General features: G+C 41.6%; 1 protein-coding gene across 1 annotated transcript; it reads right to left on the bottom strand.

The window, feature by feature from the left end:
• Positions 1-8180: 8180 nt before the first annotated feature.
• LOC311100932 (T-box transcription factor T-like) lies at positions 8181-20183 on the bottom strand (the record flags this gene model as incomplete). Its single annotated transcript, XM_084141910.1, has 8 exons — positions 8181-8457; positions 8693-8825; positions 10000-10161; positions 10461-10519; positions 10688-10749; positions 10990-11124; positions 19092-19356; positions 19978-20183. The coding sequence occupies 8 exons, from the start codon at positions 20181-20183 to the stop codon at positions 8181-8183; spliced, it is 1299 nt and encodes a 432-aa protein (XP_083998036.1).
• Positions 20184-26141: the final 5958 nt, after the last annotated feature.

Raw genomic sequence — 26141 nt, 5'->3', positions numbered from 1 at the left:
ACACACACACACACACACACACACACACACACACACACACACACACACACACACACACACACACACACACACACACAGCCATCATTTCTGCAAATCCATTAAAACATTACAAATTAAATCTAATCATGCTCATCTGCACCCTATTAAAACTTTACATTCAAGCCTACTTATTTTGCATCATGCTTTTTTTTTTTTACAAACGTATGTCTACAGAGTTCTTCTTCCTGTTACCAAACTCATCAACTCTACGGAGATCTTCTTCCTGTTACCAAACCCATCAACTCTACAGAGATCTTCTTCCTGTTACCAAACCCATCAACTCTACAGAGTTCTTCTTCCTGTTACCAAACCCATCAACTCTACAGAGTTCTTCTTCCTGTTACCAAACCCATAAACTCTACAGAGTTCTTCTTCCTGTTACCAAACCCATCACCTCTACAGAGTTCTTCTTCCTGTTACCAAACCCATCAACTCTACAGAGTTCTTCTTCCTGTTACCAAACCCATCACCTCTACAGAGTTCTTCTTCCTGTTACCAAACCCATCAACTCTACAGAGTTCTTCTTCCTGTTACCAAACCCATCACCTCTACATAGTTATTCTTCCTGTTACCAAACCCATCAACTCTACAGAGTTCTTCTTCCTGTTACCAAACCCATCAACTCTACAGAGTTCTTCTTCCTGTTACCAAACCCATCACCTCTACAGAGTTCTTTTTCCTGTTACCAAACCCATCAACTATACAGAGATCTTCTTCCTGTTACCAAACCCATCAACTCTACAGAGTTCTTCTTCCTGTTACCAAACCCATCAACTCTACAGAGTTCTTCTTCCTGTTACCAAACCCATCAACTCTACAGAGTTCTTCTTCCTGTTACCAAACCCATCAACTCTACAGAGTTCTTCTTCCTGTTACCAAACCCATTTATGTGATGATGACATTGTGACATCAGTGGATTCCTCTGACGACCATTAGTCCCAACTGGCTCTCTTTCCTGACACTGTGGCTCCATCTAGTGTTCTCAAGAGAGTTTTAGGTGCTCCTTCTCAATTCCTCTTTCCTCGCGTCCTCAGTCCCCACCTCCTTCTCAAAATGCATCGGAGATAAAAGTCAGAGGGAAGGGACATTGGATCTTTACCTTCAATACGCTTTGAAAAGGAAGCAAGGAGAGAGGACGTAAGTAATTGAGGAAAGACAAATTGAGAAAGAGACGTAAAAAATGTAGGCTATACTCTCAAACCTCTTCCATGGCTATTCAGAACTACAACACTAGGTGATGCTGTTGTACAAGACAAGATAATGTTTCAGGGATGAAATGAAGAGAACAGAAACCTTTGTTTGCAATTACAGAGATCATATGTTTCCTGTAGGTCTTGACCAGGTTTGCACACACTGCAGCAGGGATTTTGGCCCACTCCTCCATACAGACCTTCTCCAGATCCTTCAGGTTTCGGGGCTGTCGCTGGGCAATACAGACTTTCAGCTCCCTCCAAAGATGTTCTATTGGGTTCAGGTCTGGAGACTGGCTAGGCCACTCCAGGACCTTGAGATGCTTCTTATGGAGCCACTCCTTAGTTGCCCTGGCTGTGTGTTTCGGGTCGTTGTCATGCTGGAAGACCCAGCCACGACCCTTCTTCAATGCTCTTACTGAGGGAAGGAGGTTGTTGGCCAAGATCTCGCGATACATGGCCCCATCCATCCTCCCCTCAATACGGTGCAGTCGTCCTGTCCTCTTTGCAGAAAAGCATCCCCAAAGAATGATGTTTCCACCTCCATGCTTCACGGTTGGGATGGTGTTCTTGGGGTTGTACTCATCCTTCTTCTTCCTCCAAACACGGCGAGTGGAGTTTAGACCATAAAAAGCTCTATTTTTGTCTCATCAGACCACATGACCTTCTCCCATTCCTCCTCTGGATCATCCAGATGGTCATTGGCAAACTTCAGACGGGCCTGGACATGCGTTGGCTTGAGCTGGGGGACCTTGCGTGCGCTGCAGGATTTTAATCCATGACAGCGTAGTGTGTTACTAATGGTTTTCTTTGAGACTGTGGTCCCAGCTCTCTTCAGGTCATTGACCAGGTCCTGCCGTGTAGTTCTGGGCTGATCCCTCACCTTCCTCATGATCATTGATGCCCCACGAGGTGAGATCTTGCATGGAGCCCCAGACCAAGGGTGATTGACCGTCATCTTGAACTTCTTCCATTTTCTAATAATTGCGCCAACAGTTGTTGCCTTCTCACCAAGCTGCTTGCCTATTGTCCTGTAGCCCATCCCAGCCTTGTGCAGGTCTACAATTGTATCCCTGATGTCCTTACACAGCTCTCTGGTCTTGGCCATTGTGGAGAGGTTGGAGTCTGTTTGATTGAGTGTGTGGACAGGTGTCTTTTATACAGGTAACGAGTTCAAACAGGTGCAGTTAATACAGGTAATGAGTGGAGAACAGGAGGGCTTCTTAAAGAAAAACTAACAGGTCTGTGAGAGCCGGAATTCTTACTGGTTGGTAGGTGATCAAATACATATGTCATGCAATAAAATGCAAATTAATTATTTAAAAATCATACAATGTGATTTTCTGGATTTTTAGATTCCGTCTCTCACAGTTGAAGTGTATCTATGATAAAAATTACAGACCTCTACATGCTTTGTAAGTAGGAAAACCTGCAAAATCGGCAGTGTATCAAATACTTGTTCTCCCCACTGTATATATATATACACAGTGAGGGAAAAAAGTATTTGATACCCTGCTGATTTTGTACGTTTGCCCACTGACAAAGACATGATCAGTCTATAATTTTAATGGTAGGTTTGTTTGAACAGTGAGAGACAGAATAACAACAACAAAATCCAGAAAAACGTATGTCAAAAATGCTATAAATTGATTTGCATTTTAATGAGGGAAATAAATATTTGACCCCTCTGCAAAACATGTCTTAGTAGTTGGTAGCAAAACCCCTGTTGGCAATCACAGAGGTCAGACATTTCTTGTAGTTGGCCACCAGGTTTGTACACATCTCAGGAGGGATTTTGCTCCACTCCTCTTTGCAGATCTTTTCCAAGTCATTAAGGTTTCGAGGCTGACGTTTGGCAACTCGAACCTTCAGCTCCCTCCACAGACTTTCTATGGGATTAAGGTCTGGAGACTGGCTAGGCCACTCCAGGACCTTAATGTGCTTCCTCTTGAGCCACTCCTTTGTTGCCTTGGCCGTGTGTTTTGGGTCATTGTCATGCTGGAATACGCATCCACAACCCATTTTCAATGCCCTGGCTGAGGGAAGGAGGTTCTCACCCAAGATTTGACGGTATATGAAGTTGAAGTTGTCCTGTCACCTTAGCAGAAAAACACCCCCAAAGCATAATGTTTCCACCTCCATGTTTGACGGTGGGGAATGTGTTCTTGGGGTCATAGGCAGCATTCCTCCTCCTCCAAACACGGCGAGTTGAGTTGATGCCAAAGAGCTCCATTTTGGTCTCATCTGACCACAACACTTTCACCCAGTTCTCCTCTGAATCATTCAGATGTTCATTGACAATATTTCCCTCATTAAAATGCAAATCAATTTATAACATTTTTGACATGCGTTTTTCTGGATTTTTTTGTTGTTATTCTGTCTCTCACTGTTCAAATAAACCTACCATTAAAATTATAGACTGATCATTTCTTTGTCAGTGGGCAAACGTACAAAATCAGCAGGGGATCAAATACTTTTTTCCCTCACTGCATATATAACCTGTTCTGAAAGGCCCCAGAGTCTGAAACACCACTAAGCAAGGGGCACCACCAAGCAAGCGGCACCATGAAGACCAAGGAGCTCTCCAAACAGGTCAGGGACAAAGTTGTGGAGAAGTACAGATCAGGGTTGGGTTATAAAAAAATATCAGAAACTTTGAACATCCCACGGAGCACCATTAAATCCATTATTAAAAAATTGAAAGAATATGGCACCACAATAAACCTGCCAAGAGAGGGCCGCCCACCAAAACTCACGGACCAGGCAAGGAGGGCATTAATCAGAGAGGCAACAAAGAGACCAAAGATAACCCTGAAGGAGCTGCAAAGCTCCACAGCGGAGATTGGAGTATCTGTCCATAGGAGGTGGCAGAACGGAGTGCTCGGGTTGGGATGTAGGGTTTGAGCATAGCCTGAAGGTAGGCAGGGGTAGTTCCCCTTGCTTCTTTATAGGCAAGCATCATGGTCTTGTAGTGGATGCAAGCTTCGACTGGAAGCCAGTGGAGTGTGTGGAGGATCGGGGTGACATGGGAGAACATGGGAAGGCGGGCTGCCGCGTTCTGGATAGGTTGAAGGGGTTTGATCGCACAAGTGGGGAGCCCAGCCAACACAGAGTTGCAGTAGTCCAGACAGAAGATAACAAATGCCTTGATTAGGACCTGCGCCGCTTCCTGTGTGAGGAACGGTCGTTGTATATGGATGTTGTAGAGCATGAACCTGCAGGAGCGTGTCACTGCTTTGATGTTTGCAGAGAGCAACAGGGTGTTGTCCAGGGTCATGCCAAGGTTCTTGCACTCTGGGAGGGGGACACCGTGGAGTTGTCCGCCGTGATGGAGAGGTCTTGAAACAGGCAGGCCTTCCCCGGGAGGAAGAGCAACTCTGTCTTGTTGAGCTTGAGGTGGTGGACCAACATCCAAGCTGAGATATCTGCCAGGCATGCAGTGATGGATGTCACCACCTGGGTGTCAGAAGGGGGTAATAAGAAAATGAGTTGAGTTGAGTGTCATCCGCATAGCTAGCTGATAGGGAAGTATATGACAGAGTCGAGTGACTTGGTCTATAGAGAAAAGAGGAGAGGGCCTAGAACCGAGCCCCAAAGGGACACCAGTAGTGAGAGTACGTGGTGCAGACATAGATCCTCTCCACATCACCTGGTAGGAGCGGCCTGCCAGGTAGGATGCAGTGTGCAGGGCCTGAGACGCTTAGCCCTGAGAGGTTGGAGAGGAGGATCTGATGGTTCACAGTGTCGAAGGCAGTGGCTAGATCTAGGAGGATGAGAACAGAGGAGAGAGAGTCAGCTTTGGCAGTGTGGAGAGCCTCCGGGACACAGAGGAGAGAGTTCTTGGTTGAGTGATCCGTCTTGAAGCCTGACTGGTTAGGGTCAAGAAGATTGTTCTGAGAGAGATAATGAGAGAGTTGATCAGAGACCGCACGCTCAAGTGTTTTGGGAAAAAAATAAAGGTATACAGGTCTGTAGTTTTTGACGTCAGATGGGTCGAGTGTTGGTTTCTTGAGGAGGGGAGCGACTCTGGCCATCTTGAAGTCAGATAGGACTCAGCCAGTGGACAGGGATGAGTTGATGAGGGAAGTGAGGAATGGGAGGAGGGGATGGGGTTGAGGGGGCAGGTTTTCGGGCGGCCGGACATCTCTAGTTATGGGATTTCATCTGGAGAGAGAGGGGAGAAAGAGGTCAATGCGTAGGGTAGTTCTGTGTGAGTGGGGCAAATGAACTCAATAGGTTGAGTGAATGAGGAGCGGATGTCGTCGACCTTCTTTTCAAAGTGGTTGACAGTCGGCAAAGAGGGAGGAGGGAGGGAGGGAGGAGAAGGTGGAAAAGTGTTTCCCAGGGTTGGAGGCAGAGACTTGAAATTGTAAGGCCGGTTGGACATACTGCCAAATGTTCTAAAACCACGTTGGAGGTGGCTTATGGTAGATAAATTAACATTAAATTCTCTGGCAACAGCTTTGGTGGACATTCCTTCAGTCAGCATGCCAATTGCTCACTCCCTCAAAACTTGAGACATCTGTGGCATTGTGTTCTGTGACAAAACTACACATTTTAGAGTGGCCTTTTATTGTCCCCAGCATAAGGTTCACCTGTGTAATGATAATGCTGTTTAATCAACTTCTTGATTATCTTGGCAAAGGAGAAATTCTCACTAACAGGGATGTAAACAAATGTGTGCACAACATCTTTGAGAAATAAGCTTTTTTGTGCACATGGAACATTTCTGGGATCTTTTATTTCAGCTCATGAAATATGGGATCAACACTTTACATGTTGCGTTTATATTTTGGTTCAGTTTGAGGTATAGAAGTATGTTTATTTTAACGATGTCCTGTTTCTGTTCATCCTAGCGTAACCATCTACATCAACACAGTCAGCTGTGACATTTGAAGCCTACAAAAGACCAACAAACCTGTATTAAGAAATTGGTCAAAAGGCTCCCCTCCTCCCACCATTGTGATACAGCCCACCCATCCCTTACCAGTTTTTATTTTATCTTTATTTAACTAGGCAAGTCAGTTAAGAACAAATTCTTATTTACAATGAAGGCCTACACCGGCCAAACCCAGACGACGCTGGGCCAATTGTGCGCCGCCCTATGGGACTCCCAATCACGGCCGGTTGTGATACAGCCTGGAATCGAACCAGGGGGTCTGTAGTGACGCCTCAAGCACTGAGATGCAGTGCCTTAGACCGCTGCGCCACTCGGGATCGATTTTACACACACACACACACACACATTTGTTTTAATATCCTTGTTGGGACCAAATTATTGATTCCCATTCAAAACCTAACCTTAACCCCTAACCCTAATTCTAACTCTAATTGTAATCCTAACCCTAAACCTAACCCCTAAGCCTAAAATAGCCTTTTTCCTCGTGGGGACCGGCTTGTCCCCACTTGTCTGAATTTTCCTTGTTTTACTATCCTTGTGAGGACTTCTGGTCCCCACAAGGATAGTAAAAACCAAACACACACACATTCATTCCCTCTGGCACCAGTGGTAAGAACGTCAGACCCCTGCCTTCAGAGACGCAGATGGATGCAATTCCTTACATACAGTAGGTGAGTGGAATTCACTCATAAGCAGAGCGAGACAGAGATAGTGAGAGAGAGAGAGACAGAGATAGTGAGAGAGAGAGACAGAGATAGTGTGAGAGAGAGAGACAGAGATAGTGAGAGACAGAGATAGTGTGAGAGAGACAGAGATAGTGAGAGAGAGAGAGAGAGACAGACAGAGATAGTGAGAGAGACAGAGACAGAGATAGTGAGAGAGACAGAGAGACAGAGATAGTGATAGAGCGAGCTTGAGAGACATAGTGACAGAAAGAAAGAGAGAGAACGCAGGGCTGAGGGATGAGTTGGCCGAGCCAGAGCAAGAGGCATCTCGAAATGTCTGTGGGGGCAAAAGTGTAACACTTTTACATTACTCGCCTACACAAGCTTCCTAAGTGTGAACTTGGACTACTGGTCTTGATTAGTAAAACAATAGAACAGAATACAAGGTTGTGGTCTAGGATAAGATACAGTAAGACGTGTAATTAGGGTTGTGGTCTAGGATAAGATACAGTAAGACGTGTAATTAGGGTTGTGGTCTAGGATAAGATACAGTAAGACGTGTAATTAGGGTTGTGGTCTAGGATAAGATACAGTAAGACGTGTAATTAGGGTTGTGGTCTAGGATAAGATACAGTAAGACGTGTAATTAGGGTTGTGGTCTAGGATAAGATACAGTAAGACGTGTAATTAGGGTTGTGGTCTAGGATAAGATTACAGTAAGACATGTAATTAGGGTTGTGGTCTAGGATAAGATTACAGTAAGACATGTAATTAGGGTTGTGGTCTAGGATAAGATACAGTAAGACTTGTAATTAGGGTTGTGGTCTAGGATAAGATACAGTAAGACGTGTAATTAGGGTTGTGGTCTAGGATAAGATACAGTAAGACGTGTAATTAGGGTTGTGGTCTAGGATAAGATACAGTAAGACGTGTAATTAGGGTTGTGATCTAGGATAAGATACAGTAAGACGTGTAATTAGGGTTGTGGTCTAGGATAAGATACAGTAAGACGTGTAATTAGACATTTTAATTTATACATTACAGTTGCACTACAGTAACATTTACAACAATTTCTCAGACAACTTCATAAACAAACAGCAACATTATGGTATCTATTTACATGGTCAACCTCCATTCTGAGGTGATAATATAATCATATTTACACTATGAACAATACATTAGATGTACAATTAGCAAACACGGATCAGTGTACTTCTTTCAATGGATAAAGCTGAATACATTTATCACATGGAAAATAGCAGAAATACGAGCAGACACAAGCTCAATTAACCTTTGGTTTGCTTACAGATCACAGTCCATGTTGCTATCAAGTTTTTATCAGAAAACATGGCCATTGATTGTACTACGCTGTCTGTCTCTCGCCCCCTACAGGGAAGGAGGTGTAACAGGAGACCATACTGTTGTCAGTTGTGTGTGACGGTGCGGTGATGTATCATAATGCGATAGAGTCGTACTATCATGCACCTCTGTGGCTGTGCTGCCGTCATACAGCGGGGATCCACCGGGTGGCGCTGTGACAGAGTGGGACAGCCCAGGATAGTGGCTACCACTGGGGCCTCGCAGGAACTGGGAGCCTAAGCTGTTGGATATCCCCCCAGACTGGGAGACAGGGGTCAGGGACGGGTTACTGACGGACCACAGGCTGGATACAGAGAGGACAGGAGAGAACAGAAGGCTTATAATAATACATGGTAATACTTTACTTGAAAGATCCCTACAGTACGAATGAGCGAGAGAGAGAGCGAGAGAGAGCGAGAGCGAGAGCGAGAGCGAGAGCGAGAGCGAGAGCGAGAGCGAGAGCGAGAGAGAGAGAGAGAGAGAGAGAGAGAGAGAGAGAGAGAGAGAGAGAGAGAGAGAGAGAGAGAGCACCGACCGACCTGGAGTTCGTCCCAGCGGCGCTACAGTGGGTCACGGGCAGCATCGTGGAGTGGGACGTAATCTGCAGACTGGACCAGTTGTCATGGGAGGGCAGCATGGACAGACAGCCAGAGGAGCTATCAGAGTAACCAGCTGCAACACAACCAATCATGACTTTATTTTAAAGATTCCTTCTTTTTTTTTTAGGGCATCTTTGCTTTATTACAAACAACAGGGGAGATGAAATGATACCCGGGTCTCTGTTGCCTAAATCACCAGACCATGGGGCCTGCACCAAGAATGAGTTACTTAGTTAGTAGGTTAGTTAGTTAGTTAGTTAGTCCTCTGTGCTGCCTGTTGAGCATAAGGCTCCTACAAACTGCAACAGAACAACCACGGGAGATACAACAATCATGAGGTCATACAAAGAAGTGCAGAAACAGAAACATATCTTCTGGTATACATTTTGTCGTTCTCTCTCGTGAAAAGGGGCTAAAGAGGCTTTGAATCCGGTCAATTGCTCCCTACTAAATGTCATTCTAGGGGTGTCTTCAGTTCACACACGTTGACAGTACTGGTTGAAGAAGTTGAGGGTGACTGACTATGCATCTGTCCAGGCATTCCCTGTTGGAAGACCAGCTGTTTACAGTTGTGAGTGTCCTGCTCTCACAAAGACCGGAGGAATGCAGAACATCTCCTGGTCAGCCACATTTGTTTAACTTTCTTGTTAATGGTGGGGTGGAAAGGAAGGGAAGGGGTGTTGGTAGGATGGATAGAGGTAGAGGAGGAGGAAAGGGTGTTGGTAGCTATGTCCTGGATGGGTGGAGGAGCAGGGAAGGGGTGTTGGTAGCTATATCCTGGATGGGTGGAGGAGCAGGGAAGGGGTGTTGGTAGCTATATCCTGGATGGGTGGAGGAGCAGGGAAGGGGTGTTGGTAGCTATGTCCTGGATGGGTGGAGGAGCAGGGAAGGGGTGTTGGTAGCTATGTCCTGGATGGGTGGAGGAGCAGGGAAGGGGTGTTGGTAGCTATGTCCTGGATGGGTGGAGGAGCAGGGAAGGGGTGTTGGTAGATATGTCCTGGATGGGTGGAGGAGCAGGGAAGGGGTGTTGGTAGCTATATCCTGGATGGGTGGAGGAGCAGGGAAGGGGTGTTGGTAGCTATGTCCTGGATGAGTGGAGGAGCAGGGAAGGGGTGTTGGTAGCTATGTCCTGGATGAGTGGAAGAGCAGGGAAGGGAAGGGAAGGGGTGTTGGGAGCGGGGGTAGAGTGGTAGAGAGGTTGTGGAGGGGTGGAGGGGTGGTGGAGGACAGGGGAGTGAGACACTCACTAGGGGAGGTGGTCCGATGGGTGTAGGGACTGCTGTAGGGAGCAGAGCGATGATTTCTCAGAGTGGAGTAGTGGTCACAGCCATGGGATGAGGACAGGGACAAGGTGCTCCCAAACTGGGTGTGAGGGCTAGAAGGAGGGCCTGGGAGGAACCATCCACTCACTGTAGTATGGTGGGAACACAGGGAAACATGGAGACATGTTATGTTGCGAGTTTTATATCTTCTATGTGTTAAATCGATCACATTTATTTTTTAAAGCCTTTTTTTACAACTGCAGTTGATGTGCTTATGTGTCAAATTGAAGAAGTGAGAACTAAAAGTAAAGAATCAAAGTAAAATACTTAGTCAGGGTTTACATTTCCAGTGTGCTGTCTGTAAATCCTATTATATGTATCAATCCCATTTTTTAAAAAAATATGTTGAATAAAATGTTGATCACAAAAAAAGTACAAACACTTACATTGAGAGTAGCTTGACTGCTGGTTGCCACTGTCAACCATACCATCTTTATGATCAGGTCTGTGGAGAGGGATTCCAATCAGAGCATGTCTACGGAACACTTGTTCCCAATCTACCACTGAACCACACAACGTAGTCGAGGCTCACTAATATCTTCTATATTTTAAATAAAATCTAACAAAATATATATTTCTAATGGGCAGAAAATGGAGCAAGCAACTGCCCTACCTTTCTTTAGCATCCAGAAAGGCCTTGGCAAACGGGTTGTATTTGATTTTCAGACCGGTTATCTAAATTGTGGAGTGAAAAAATACAATGTAAAATTGGTAAAAACATAATAATGAATCTTAATAAACAAGATTGTTTGATATCCTGTCACTAAAACCTACCAAAACAAAATGTCTACAACGTTGTGCACTTCTAGTCCTACTTATTCGTATTGTTATGCATGACCCAAAAAAAAACCCACACATTACTATTAACATTAGAGTGTCTATAAAATAATGTATTACAGTAAAACAACAATTAACCTCTTCGTTCTGGTAGGCAGTGACGGCTATGAACTGCGTCTCGGGGAAGGAGTGGCTCGTGATCATTCTCTGCGGCCCTCCGACTCGCACGATATGGACACGTGGCTCGTATTTGTGCAATGAGTTCAACATGATCTGAAAAATGTACCAAAAATAAAGCTAAAGTTAAATAATAGGTATCGTATCTGAAGATTATGCCTTTGTTAAATGTTTTTCATGACGAAATGGAATGTTGGTTGTTAGTATAATGTAACATATAATAGACAGGAAGTGTATTGTAAAACTGGCCAGAAGAGGGAGCCCATCTTGTTGCATTGGTTATAAATAGGGGTACACGAAGAAGATAGGTCAGAGCAGACATCAGAATTGGACGACACTACTGCTCTCCGGGTGTCATGTCACCTGTTACTCATGCTGAAGCTTATGATCTGAATAAACCTTATGATCGACGTTCAGTATGAGCAGACTCCTTGATTGACGGTAACACCTACGAATAACATACACTACATAATGGAGGCTCCGCTGAGATATTGATTGCATCGTTATTGGTCCCTTTCCTGGATTCGTGAGTTGACTATTGTTCAAGCCGGCTAAAAGGTGAGATTATTCACAAACTTTGGACACCAGTCATTTCGTTGATTGGGGAGAGGGCTTTGACGGTGCACAGTTAAAAGTACTTGGGTCGTTATTGAGGTATGGTGTTGCTGTTAACTGGGAGTCTGAACGAAAATATTCTAAATTTGGTTGATGTGTAAACGCTGTTTACAACAATGGATTGTACAAATGGATTGGTAGAGAATATATATGTTGGGAGATATCTGCATAATTAGGGCACCGGGAATACGGAAAAGACCTCGAAACGAGGCGACTTGTAATAATAATTATTATTATTATTAAGTGGGCTACAAATCCTGTGTTAAGTGGTAGGCTTGGGCAGGTTGATTTCTTAAGCGGGAATTATGAAGTGAATGGTTGTAGCTATGTTATACTCCTCCTCTGGTCGACGGGAAATTGGTTTGGGGATAACCGCTTGATATGAGATTCATCTTTCAAGGCAACAAAAAGTTAGACGGGGAGAGAATTGGACGATTATTTATTTGGCCACGGTGCAGGGTGTTCATTGGTATAGCTAGTAGGCCACAGTTGGCTAGAGGCTGAAGCTAAGGCTTGATTGTTTCAGGCCACGTGGTACATCGTTGCTCAGGTTCATCTTTGTAAGGCTAAAGTGGGAATCATGCTATGGTGTACCTTAGGCTAAGCTAAAGGCTAATGCTACAGGTTAATTGTGTTGCGGGCTATATGCTAACGGATATCCTTAGAGATTCCGTTGCGACGGGGGAAAGTCTCTTAAACTTGTTTATGTGTTTGTAAGTCAGGTTGTATGTTTTGTGAGCGCTGTTAAATGTTGTTTGATTATAAGGGGGAAATGGGAATTACAGCTGGACTGTTATTATGTTTGGGGAGAGAGAAGAGAGAATCTTTCTTCCACGGTGAAAAGTATTTTTGAATGGTTATGCGCATGCGTTTAATTTTGCGACACTACACTACAGAAAGGGGGAGTTTATGACACGAGATTATGACACGTTTTGGTTTACGGCACTAAATCTTCGACATGCGGTCGTGCTGAGGCGACGGAACAAAATGGTGGCCAGTACGGTCATGTGATTGTTTCAGGCTTCTTTTTAGGGGTAAGGGCTACCGGAAAAGGTGAACACGACTCTTTTAAAATTATTAAAGTAACTGTTATGTGAACGTTGAACTATTTGGCGAGATGTAGTACATTTATAGATCAAATATATGTTGACGGAGTATAATTAATTAAAATAAGACTATTAAAATTAAATGAAATGTTTTGGAGCGATCTATGTAATAAATGATATTTGCGCATGCGTGGGATTCTGCAAAACAACACATGGGGGCTGCAGGGAGACGGAGAAACACACAGACAGAGAGATTTTAGCACGAGTATTCTAGTTTAGAGATTGGTTGAAGATGAAACTTGCTTTGTAGCCTATTGAATTTATAAATTAGATATATGGTAGCGGATTATAATACATTTAATTAAAGAATTAAATAACGGATTAAAATAAAAAATAAAAAGGTTTTTGAGCGATTTCTTTAATTCTGAGTTTAGTCTTAGAGTGAATAATGTAGAACAAACGAATATTGAATGGTTGGAGATACTCAGTGACTGCATTAACGACTAAATGTTATGTTGTGTCTTGGTTCTTCTGTCATATGAGAGGAACGCTAAGTGAGAGGAGTGAGGAGATACAGGAAGTGATCACGTCACGTGGCAGAGGATCAAGTCAAAAAGGGTTTGGTACTGATTATGGTTACAAGATCTTTCCCTAACAGGATATGTGATGTTATGACGATTTTGCAAGGGGCTTGGCAAATTCTATTTCAATAAAAGTTCCATTTTGGAGGTTATGTGCATCACTGGGCTGGATTGCAGTTCGATTGGAAATCAGGTACTGACATTATTCTTTAAATTTATGATAATTAGGGGTTATAGAGCAAGGGGTTAAAGGCTTTGTTTAGGGGTATTTTAGTCTGAAGATGACTAACTTGCATTTACTGGCAGTTGATGGGTTGTGGTAATATACTCAACACTAATGGATAAGGTGGTGACATAGGATATAGGAATAAAAATTGGTTTTAATTATTCAGGATTTTTAATTTACTTATTTGGATTTATTTGGAGTTGTTAGGTTATATTAAGAATTACAGGGGGGAAGTCTATATAACTTAAATAGTCTAAAATAGGATAGTTCACAATAAAGGAATATAAAGGGCTTGATATAGGGGGAAATTGATTAAAATAGTCATTTTTTAATCAAAGTAGACTAGTGTTAGGAGAGACTAATGGCAGAAGTTAGTACACCATTCTCACATATGGATTCAGCAGAAAGACATCATCCAGCAGGGTGATTGTGGCATCAGAGATGAAGACGAATATGAGCAGAAACAACGATGAAGATGAATCCAGAAGAAGGAAGGAAAATCGGGATGTCTGGGAACTTAAGGAGAAGAGGATGATGATGATGAGAGGTCATGGGTGGAGGTGACTCTGTGATCAGAAGGAAGTGGCAAGAATTGGAGGAGAAGAAGAATACATGGAGGCAAAGATGCTGAAGAAAAGTAAGAAGATGATGGAAGACGATATTTCAAGAACAGAACTTAGAAGATAACCTTTTGAAGAATACTGATAGGTCCACAACGAGAAGAACCGGACGAAGAAAACTCTATCAAATACAACTTATAACTGGTGGTGGAGAAGAAGAAAATAAGTGTTGGTTATGAAGAATCAGAGTGAATCAAATCAACAATCACTGTTACAGCTTTAACTGAACAATATCAAAGGCAATTGTACCAACCAAGGGGGGACCAGATGTTCCATATCGACGGTCAGTTTCTGGACAGACACAGAATTGGAGAAGAAGAAACAGAGGAAGATCAACGAGCAAGTGAAGATCACCTGTGCTTCAGGTGAACACTAAATATTCTAGAGTGCCGAGAATATCCGGAATGGGTGCATTGCTGAGAGCCTTGATTAGAGAAGAAGAGAAAATAGCTAACAGTTGAAACAACCGACAATTAGAAGTGATAGTGAATAGGGGAAAACTTATCTGGGTTCAGTCTAAAGAGGTTAAACATATCACTCTGTAAAGTAAACTAATTAGGATAGGGATTTGAGGTAGTAAAACAGTTTAAATACTCTTAGGGAATCAATTGAGCTCTGCTATAGAAGTCAAATAGGAATTAAAAGAGACAATATAACAATGACATTGTGGGAAGAGATGCATGGGGTAAATTGAAGTATTCAATCAGAGGCCCAATAGACGACTGACTGTCTGGGAGACTATTTTAAGAAGTAGGGTTTTTGGGGAATCATTTGCTTAAAAGATAATATCATAGGAAGGATGATAATGTATTAGATTGCCTGTTAGACAATCTGTCTGGGAAAAAAGTTAATAGGGGTGACTGTTATTTTGGGTTACATTCTTACACTAAGAGATTTGAGGTTAGGCTAAAAGGTGTTTAGTCGGTTTTGCCAAGTCTGTGTGTAATGAGTCAGAAGCAGGTGGGGAATTTTCCCAATCACATATTCTAAAATTTGGTGGTAAGAGATTTTGTCAATAAATCAGGGGAAAAGGTTTTAAATGTTATGAGAGAAAAGATTAGATTAAAATAAGTTAGGGGTAGGCTAGGTTGAAGGGACTCTGAGACAGTAAGCTAAGTTTCAAAGTTAGTAGTAAGACAGAGAGAGAACAGTGAGGAAGGACATTTTAAAGTTTAGTGGGAAGATAGGGGAGGAGTTTAAATCGGTTAGGAGCAGATGCATTGAGAAAGTATGTGTTGCTGAATGATTTGAGCGTGATTGAGTATCTATATTTACAGTTTCCAGTAGGGAGATCAAGGTCATTATAGGTGTATTTTGTTATAATCAGGAGGTTTTAAAGTTTAGAGGTAGAACTGAAAGGGGGAAAAAGTGACACTAGTGGTGATAGATGGAAGTACAAGCAAAGACCATTTTTTTCCTTTGGGGAAAACTAGGAGTAACTAAGGACATTAACACTTCAGTCTATTATAACAACAGGGAGAAGCAATTTAACTCTTTCAACATTGATAGGGATTAAAGTCATAAACATATTGCATTTGATTATAAGGGAACCAATACAGCACCAATTTTAGGGGGAAAAATACTTATTAGGGTTTAAGATGGGGACGTTTCTCTCATATGGAGAGATAATTATGGAGAATAAGTATTGTTATCAGGACCAGGAGTAGAAGGAGGTATAGTTTGGAATAGGGTTAGGAGTGACTGTTCACTTATGTTGCGTAATGTTACAGAGAAAGGTCAGGGAGAATATATCTGTACTTATCTAGTGCAAGCATTAGAAGTTGTTCTGGTTAAGAATTATTGGTTAAAGGGCTATGTAATTTGTAAGGTGATGCTTATAATGGAAGATTTGAAGTCTGTAGAACTTTCCACAGTCACAGAGGGAGTTAAGGATAAGTTTATTACAGTAGTCACTCCAACAGGGAATAATCGAATAGGATGTTGGTAGTTTCTCACTAGAGGGAATTAAGGGTTTTAATTCATCAACTAAATCAACGACGTTAATGGTAACTTTGGAAGGGATTAATGATACGATGGTAATAGCAAATGTAGGAAGGATGACAACAACTTTTCTGAAATTGAAGGAGGCAGCAAGAGAGACTCAGGGGTTTAGGTTATTACGAATAGGGTTAAAAAAGGAGAGCCAATATTAATATAAACAATATAGATTAATCTGAAATGGAGAATAGAGATTCGTCATGGAAGCTACAGTATGGGGTCTTTTGATTTTGATGACAGAGGGGGGGGGCATCTGATCAGTGCTGCTCGTTCCTCTGTTGTGAAGATTAGAGATAGATTAACTCATTCTGTAAGAATCAGTGAGGAATCTTGAGGGTCCATGTCTGTTGAGAATTCCATCCAGGACCTGTTAGACGGTTGCGCAGCCTCTGTCAGGTGTGGATCAGTTTTGAGCTTTGTCATGACTGTGGAATTGGCAACAGTCATTGACAGATAAAATTAAGTTGTTGTCAAAACAGTAGGGTTTAAGTGTTCTTGGGTGAAAAGATTACCCTATGAGCATTGGTTAGAGAGAAAGTAAAATCAGGTAATTGCAAACTCTGAAGTATTCAGGTGAAATATTGAGGGATAAAAGTGGTGTTTATTCTAAATAAAACATATGAGGAAAGATCAGATTGGGATGTTAGATGATAACTTTGGATAAGCATGACCTTAAGGGTAGTAATGACAAATAATAGGTTACTTTTTATATATCAGGTAGTAAGAAGAGCAGGACTTTGATGGTTAAAAGATTAGCTTTTGACTGACAATGTGACTATGGGAATTTTAGAGGATGAGGGGAAATTATGATAGAGTATATTCTTACCCTATGGGGATAGGATGTTGTTACAGGTCAACGTTGAAGCTTCCATATGAGGTTTTACCATTATAAGAGGGATGGCATTGGACACAGCTAAATCTAGGGTTAAAAGGGTGACATTACATTTACATTTTGGTCATTTAGCAGACACATGGCGACATGTCATAGTCTTCAAGCTTATCATTGAAGAATAAGTTTAAGGGAGAAGGGGGGACTTCATTCATGGTATGGTGTAACATTTGGGAAGATAATATTGATAAATATTAGTGTATTACTGTGAGTCCAGATAGTTCAGATAATATCACTGGGGTTATGGATGCATTGTAAGGGATGCATTTGAAAGGATTTGGTTGCAATATCAATTAGGCCAGTAGGGGCAGTGATGGGTCAAATTATAGTTTAAGCTTGGATAACACTGTGTGATGTGTGTACTGACTTTTGAGAAAGTTATGAGATTGAGATAGGTTGGAGAAGTGGTGCCTGGAGACAACACTCAGATGCCGGTGTGGACTGTTCCTGATCTGGATAAAGATGGACAAGTGGAACTGAGGGATAAATATCATTTTGGATTATTTGATGATTTGTCAAATTGTTTTTTCAATATTAGTATGATTTTTAGTATGATTTATGAATCAAAGGGGGGGATGGATAATGTGATTCATGCATCATTTATATATCATTTTTAGATTGTTAGTGGATATTGATGTTTAATTTGAAAATGTTGTTTTGCAAAAGATACTGTTTGGTCGGTTATTTTCTTGTCATTCCAGAAGTATGTGGGAGAACATGTGGAGATTGGAATACTCAAACAAAGACAATATGAAGGGACAATATGACTGGAGGAGATGAAACAAGGATGGTGTGGCTGATTCCATCATCAACAAGTCCATTGGAAGAGGACACTACAGGAAGAGGAAGTGTAGTGGACTACATTCCAGTGTCTGCAATGAAATATAGACATGTGTAATACATAATTGTGTCATATTCTTAGGTATTGATTTTAGTAGAATGATGTTAGATGAGGATTGTAGATGCTTTTGTTTATTTCGATGGGGTTAAGGACAGAAGGTTTAAGCAGGGAGAGATTCCCTTTCAGGTCCTATGGGTTGACCAGCCTGAGAGTGGATATTTATGGATAGGATTTTGTTTACATGGGTATTTAATTACATCATAGTTTCAAATGCATTTACATGAGTTATGAGGTTATCTGGAGTACCGACGGTGGTTGCCTGGGGCAGAGGAACGGTGAGAGAATTTTACTGTCTTGATTGATATGGATGGATGGCTGCTGGACAGTTTTTCGCTCTCACACTCCATAGAGATATATTCATAATTCATAGTAATGTGTTCATACTTCATAGAGATTTATTCATAATTCATAGTAATGTGTTCATACTTCATAAACAGTTGTTCATATGTCATAGTAATGTATTCACACTTCATAAACAGGTATTTCATAGAAAGGTATTTACACTCTAGAGGAGAAGGTTTTTGGGGTTAAGGTTAAGAATATTCAATGAGATAAATGGTTAATAGTCATAATCTTATTCTGTTTGTTTTCGAGACGTTTATTTCGTCTCGAAAGGGGGGAATATCGTATCTGAAGATTATGCCTTTGTTAAATGTTTTTCATGACGAAATGGAATGTTGGTTGTTAGTATAATGTAACATATAATAGACAGGAAGTGTATTGTAAAACTGGCCAGAAGAGGGAGCCCATCTTGTTGCATTGGTTATAAATAGGGGTACACGAAGAAGATAGGTCAGAGCAGACATGAAAATTGGACGACACTGCTCTCCGGACAAACGCGTGTCTGTAAACTCATGCTGAAGCTTGTGATCTGAATAAACCTTATGATCAATGTTCAGTATGAGCAGACTTCTTTTGTTGACAGCGATAATGGCCACCATTCATCATATACGACATAGGCTTTCTGTTACAGTTGGAAATATACCTTTTCTTTCAATCGACAATTGTAATTGATGAGTGTTCCGGGACCACATAGCCTAAAATGTATACAAGCATGACTGTAATTCGCTTTGGATAAAAGCATCTTCTAAATGGCATATATTATTTAAGTGATAATCATTGAAAAAACACAAGCACTCAAAAGTCTATAAAATGTCATTTGAAGTGATTACTGTTATCGTCCTAACCTGGCCTCCTCCATTGAGTTTGTTGGTGAGTTTGACTTTACTGAATGAGACCGGATCTTTCATCCAGTGCGCTCCGAAGTTTGGCGAGTCCGGGTGGATGTATACGCAGCTCGGGGCTTGAGGCTCGGGCTTGCCCCCGGGAACCCACTCCCCGTTAACGTATTTCCACCGGTGGTTGTCCGCAGCCACGAAGTCCAGCAGGAACGAATACATGGCGTTTGGATCCAACCCAGAAACATTCACTTTCAGCACCGGGAACATGCGCCTTGGATGCAAAGGAAGATAGAATTTCTCATCCATTTTACATTTTAGTCATTTTAGCAGACGCTCTTATCCAGAGCGACTTCCAGTTAGTGAGTGCATACATTTTTCATACTGGTTGTAATACAATAGCTATAATCTATTGTACAATAGGGGCATTATTGATACTAATGTCAAGCGAACACGTGGTTCACTTTATAGATGAATATTAGTAAACCTGGGTGTTACAGAAAAACTCTAAATATAATGAATGAATTAAGGTGTGCGATCTTTGTTTTCTTTATTACTGTGATATCACAGCAATGTTATAGACGCGTTTGACGCTATATATTTGTGATATAGGCCTACCTGCTTTCTTCACTATATAATAATAATAATAATAATAATAATAATAAATAATAATTAGAGATTGATCATCAGAAATAAATCATTTTAGGAATTAGCCTACAGGACCTACAACCGTTCTAGATAATAGGCTATACATCTAGTTCCATTTGGCACAAGAATTTTAGCAGGTAGCCGAAATATAAAGTAACCAAAAATAATACGCGTAAAGTAACCGAAAATAATACAATATATGAAACATATACATAAATATACAAAACATGTCAATTGAATGGATTACCTGCCATTTTTGGTTACTATCATTTCATTCGTGAGTTCCTTGAACTTCTGCCAGAGTTCGTTCTCATCCAAGCCGACTTTGAGTTGTCTTTCCGTGGGATCGCCCTTCTCGCTGCCCGCCTGTAGCTCGTTCTCCACCGCAGTGAGGAGGTGTTCCACCCGGTACTGTGTAACCTTCCCCGGGCCATCCCCGCCACCTGAGGCCATTCTATCCAACTGCTCCAGGGTTGGAAAAATTACGTATTAAGCCTTGAGATTAAGAAAACAAAAATTGGTCGCTCCCAAATAGGCTATATATCCCCATCCACTTGGATATATCCAATATTCTCCACTCCATTGCAAGTTTCCGAAAATATATTCCGAAGTAACAGTCAATAAACAGATCTTTGTGCCATCGCTGGTTGGCTGGTCTTCGCTTTGATGTATGCCGTCTGGTCAACCATTGGTTGTATGCGGCTGTGTCAGTAGAACTAGGGAGGAAGGATGGGGAATGTGTCTGAAGTCGATTGCTCACCAGCCAATTTAAATTGCTTTATCACTTCAACCTGTCAATATTTACACGTAGTAGCCTATATCAAAGAACTGCATGTTCGGATAGGTAGAACTCAGCCCTGTAGGCTAATTCCTAAAATGATTTATTTCTGATGATTAATCTCTAATCTAACTTGATCGACCGAAGATATTTTAATTATATTAGTTAAAAACGTTTTCACTTGTGACATTTTCTATGCGAAAGACAAACTTGGAAGTTTTCCTCTATTTAAACACTTTATATTTTACTACATTATTTTAACATTTTTGCTGCTTTTACTCATGAATTAATAGTCCTGTTTTATTCTACAAACTTTTAACAACTGAAATCATTTTCCAAACCATTTCCCAGGATGACCGTGAAGGTCGTTAGAGATGTTTATTAGTTTCAGGGCCTGGGAAGTGGTCGGGTAGGTGGCAAAACGCAGGAAATGCAGCCCAGGCCATAACACACACCTTTAAACAATAGAGGGGATGCATAGAAACAGGTCTGCGATCATCAGAAAACACTTCTCGGAAAGTTGTTTTATTCGGCTAAATCATTCAAAATGAGAACCAATCCATCCAGTTAGTAGAAACCCACTGGGACAGTTCAACATCCAGTTTTGATTTACATTTGGTTGATTTACAATTTAGTCATTTAGCAGAGGCTCTTATCCAGAGCGACTTACAGGAGCAATTAGGGTTAAGTGCCTTGCTCAAGGGGCACATCGACAGATTTTTCACCTAGTCGGCTCGGGGATTAGAACCAGCGACCTTTCGGTTACTGGCACTACGCTCTTAACCACTAAGCTACCTGCCGCCCTAACGTGCCGCCCTAACGTGAATTCAACGTGAAATTAAAAAAAATGTCACCATATCATTGGATTTAGGTTCAAAGTTGGGTGAAAAAATATGAAATTCCAATATGTTGATGACTTTTTTCAAAACCAATCAGTTTTCCACGTTGATTGAACATCATCACATATATTTTTTGGGTTGAAATGACCTGGAAACAACATTGATTCAACTAGTTTTGACCAGTGGGAAGTGATATTCTAGGAAATACACATTACATTTGTTATATTTCTCTTAACATAATTGGCAGTTACATTTTTATTTAACCTTTATTTCGACATGGAAGACATACTGAGACCTAGGTCTCTTTTCCAAATGTGCTCTGTATAATATAATATAAAATACACATTATACACAATTATTTATATATACACTACCAGTCAAACGTTTTAGAACACCTACTCATTCAAGGGTTTTTCTTTATTTTTTACTATTTTATACATTGTAGAATAATAGTGAAAACATCAAAACTATGAAATAACACATATGGAATCATGTAGTAAACAAAAAAAGTGTTAAACAAATCAAAATATATTTTATATTTGAGATTCTTCAAATAGCCACCCTTTGCCTTGATGACAGCTTTGCACACTCTTGGCATTCTCTCAACCAGCTTCATGAGGTAGTCACCTGGAATGCATTTCAATTAACAGGTGTGCCTTCTTAAAAGTTCATTTGTGGAATTTCTTTCCTTCTTAATGCGTTTGAGTCAATCAGTTGTGTTGTGACAAGGTAGGGGGGGAATACAGAAGATAGCCCTATTTGGTAAAAGACCAAGTCCATATTATGGCAAGAACAGCTCAAACAAGCAAAGAGAAAAGACAGTCCATCATTACTTTAAGTCATGAAGGTCAGTCAATACGGAACATTTCAAGAATTTGAACGATTCTTCAAGTGCAGTCGCAAAAACCATCAAGCGCTATGATGAAACTGGCTCTCATGAGGACCGCCACAGGAATGGAAGACCCAGAGTTACCTTTGCTGCAGAGGATAAGTTCATTAGAGTTACCAGCCTCAGAAATTGCAGCCCAAATAAATGCTTCATAGAGTTCAAGTAACAGACACATCTCAACATCAGCTGTTCAGAGGAGACTGCGTGAATGGTCTAATTGCTGCAAAGAAACCACTACACCAATAAGAAGAAGAGACTTGCTTGGGCCAAGAAACACGAGCAATGGACATTAGACCGGTGAAAATCTGTCCTTTGGTCTGATGAGTCCGAATTGGAGATTTTTGGTTTCAACCGCTGTGTGAGACTCGGTGTGGGTGAACGGATGATCTCTGCATGTGTATTTCCCACCGTAAAGCATGGAGGAGGAGGTGTTATGGTGTGGGGGTGCTTTGCTGGGGACACTGTGATTTATTTCGAATTCAAGGCACACTTAACCAGCATGGCTACCACAGCATTCTGCAGCAATACGCCATCCCATCTGGTTTGGGCTTAGTGGGACTATCATTTATTTTTCAACAGGACAATGACCCAACACCCCTCCAGGCTGTGTAATGGTTATTTTACCAAGAAGGAGAGTGATGGAGTGCTGCATCAGATGACCTGGCCTCCACAATCCCCCGACCTCAACCAAATTGAGATGGTTTGGGATGAGTCGAACCGCAGAGTGAAGGAAAAGCAGCCAACAAGTGCTCAGCATATGTGGGAACTCCTTCAAGACTGTTGGAAAAGCATTTCAGGTGAAACTGGTTCAGAGAATACCAAGAGTGTGCAACACTGTCATCAAGGCAAAGGGTGGCTATTTGAAGAATCTCAACAAAAAAAAAATACTTTGATTTTTTAAACACTTTTTTGTTTACTACATGATTCCATATGTGTTATTTCATAGCTTTGATGTCTTCACTATTATTCTACAATTTAGAAAATAGTAAAAATAAAGAAAAACCCTTGAATGAGTAAGTGTTCTAAAACTTTTGACCGGTAGTATATATATATATATATATATATATATATATATATATATATATATATATATATATATATATATATATACACACACAAAAACACAGTCATAGTAAGCACAAATAAAACATCACAAATCACCCAGAAAAACAGTTACATTCCTCCTCAAATAAGTCCCCAATCAATACTCTAAATTGCCCGAACGTCACCAGAACATCAAGATGAAATGTATTTTAAATGTTGTTTCAGCAATACTGTGCATTAAAACTAAAAGCAGATTTACCATAGCTCAGTGGAGACCCTAGGAACCTCAAGAGTTAACCAATCCTGGTAACGGGTTAGGAACCTCAAGAGTTAACCAATCCTGTGAACGGGTTAGGCAACTCAGATGTCTATACTTCAACAGCAAAGTTAGATAAGACGGAAGTTTATGAAGTAGGGCTTTGTAAACAAAAAGGGAGTAATGTAGAGATCTATGGGACTTTAGCGAAGTCCAGCCAACCTTTTGATACAGGATGCAGTGATGAGTATCAAAACTGTCCCCTGTGAAGAAACGAAGGGCACGATGGTAGACGGCATCCAATGGGTTAAGAGTAGTAGCAGCTGTACTTTGATAAATAACATCACCATAATCAGGAACAGATAAAAAGGTTGACTGAGTAATCTGCTTCCTACTGCTTAGAGAAAGCCACGATCTGTTTCTGTAGAAAAAGCCAACTTTAAATCTTAGCTTCTTAACCAGCTCATCTATATGTTTTTTAAACGTCAAATCCATATCAATATAAATGCCTAAGTATTTATATGCGGGAACACGTTCAATTGGAAAACCATCTAATGAGTGAACATGTAGTTCATCTGAAACATTCTTACGACAGTTTAAAAACAAAATGTATTTCGTTTTGCCCGTGTTAAGCACAAGTTTTAAAATCAGCAAGGGATTCCTGCATAGCTATAAAATCTGACTGTAGTTTTGACACAGCCAGATCAACAGTCAGTCCAATAGCATACATAATAGTATCATCCGCATATAGATGAAGTTTACCATTTTTTAACAGATTGACCAATGGTGTTTATATAAATAGTAAAGTCATTGGTCTCCTGAGTGGCGCAGTGGTCTAAGGCACTGCATCGCAGTGCTGACTGTGCCACTAGAGATCCTGGTTCGAATCCAGGCTCTGTCGCAGCCGGCCGCGACCGGGAGACTCATGGGCGGCGCACAATTGGCCCAGCGTCGTCCAGGGTAGGGGAGGGAATGGCCGGCAGGGATGTAGCTCAGTTGATAGAGCATGGCGTTTGCAACGCCAGGGTTGTGGGTTCGATTCCCACGGGGGGCCAGTATAAAAAAATATATATATATGTATTCACTAACTCTAAGTCGCTCTGGATAAGAGCGTCTGCTAAATGACTAAAATGTAAAGAGACCAGGGCCCAGTTGTACACCTTTAAGCACAACAAGAAATTCAGACTTGAGTTCTGTCACTAAGATAGTCATGAAACCATGAACAGGCGTCAGAGCTCAGGACAACTTATTCAATATCGAGGACAACTTATTCAATAAAATAGCATGATCAACAGTATCAAAAGCTTTTGACAGGTCCACAAACAAAGCAGCACATTTCATTTTAGTGTCTAAAGCATTGACAAGATCATTAACAGCTGAAGTGGTTGCTGTAACAGTGCTATGCCCAGGCCTAAACCCTGATTGGTTTACATTCTAAATATATTTCTCTGATAAAAAAGAACAAAGTTGTACATTTACCAAGGATTCTAGAATCTTAGCTAGACAAGGAAGCCTTGAAATGGAGCGATAATTATTAAGATCACTACTATCCCACCCCTTATGGAGTGGCAGCACAAGAGGAAGGAGAGTAAGAAGGTTCCCAGCACACTTCTTCCTCTCTTCTTTAGAGTGAACCCTCAGAAATACATACTGCATCGATGGTAGGATGCCAAGGAAAATTTAATTAAAAGTCTTAAAGATTAATTTCTGATGATTGATGAAGTCAATGATGATGTCTACAATCTTTTTCTTTGAGTCATTAATAAATGGCCTATGTTACAAAATGCGGTTCATTCTCAGAAATGCTCAAATTAAATGACTATGACGGAATTTTCCAACTTTTTCCCCAAATAGCAGTTACTATGGCAGTTTACAATTTAGGAACACAAATTGGAAAATAGCGGAGGAGGTCACTATGTATTGTGTTACTAACCAAATCTTGGACTGGGGTCTGAGGACACATGCACACACACACACACACACACACACACACACACACACACACACACACACACACACACACACACACACACACACACACACACACACACACACACACACACACACACACACACACACACACACACACACACACACACACACACACACACACACAGAGAGAGTTCTGGATCTGGGTCTGAGATTCATGCCTTGGAAAGTGTGTGTCAGTTCAAATATAAGCTTTGATTTCAGCCATTCACCGAGTATTAGGAGGAGGAGGAGAGGAGAGAGTAGGGGAGGAGGAGAGGAAGAGAGGAGAGAAGGGAGAGGAGAGAGGAAGAGAGGAGAGAGGAGAGAGGAGAGAGAGGAGAGAGGGGAGAGAGAGGAGAGGGGGAGAGGAGGAGAGGAGGAGAGAGGAAGAGAGGAGGAGGAGGAGGAGGAGGAGAGGAGAGAGGAGGGAGGAGAGAGGAGGAGAGGGGGAGAGGAAGAGAGGAGAGGAGGAGAGAGGAAGAGAAGAGAGGAAGAGGAAGGATAGGGAGAGGAGAAGAGGAGGAGAGGAGAGAGTGGGGAGGGGAGAGAGGAGAGGGGGGAGAGGAGGAGAGAGGAGAGGAGGAAGAGAGGAGAGGAGGAGGAGAGGAGGGCGAGGAGGAGAGGAGGAGCAGGG

The sequence above is a fragment of the Coregonus lavaretus genome (genome assembly GCF_964263955.1).
Source record: "Coregonus lavaretus genome assembly, chromosome: 25".
NCBI lineage: Eukaryota > Metazoa > Chordata > Actinopteri > Salmoniformes > Salmonidae > Coregonus > Coregonus lavaretus.
The sequence above is the reverse complement of the archived record's forward strand: the minus strand, read 5'-3'. Positions and strand labels throughout refer to the sequence as shown.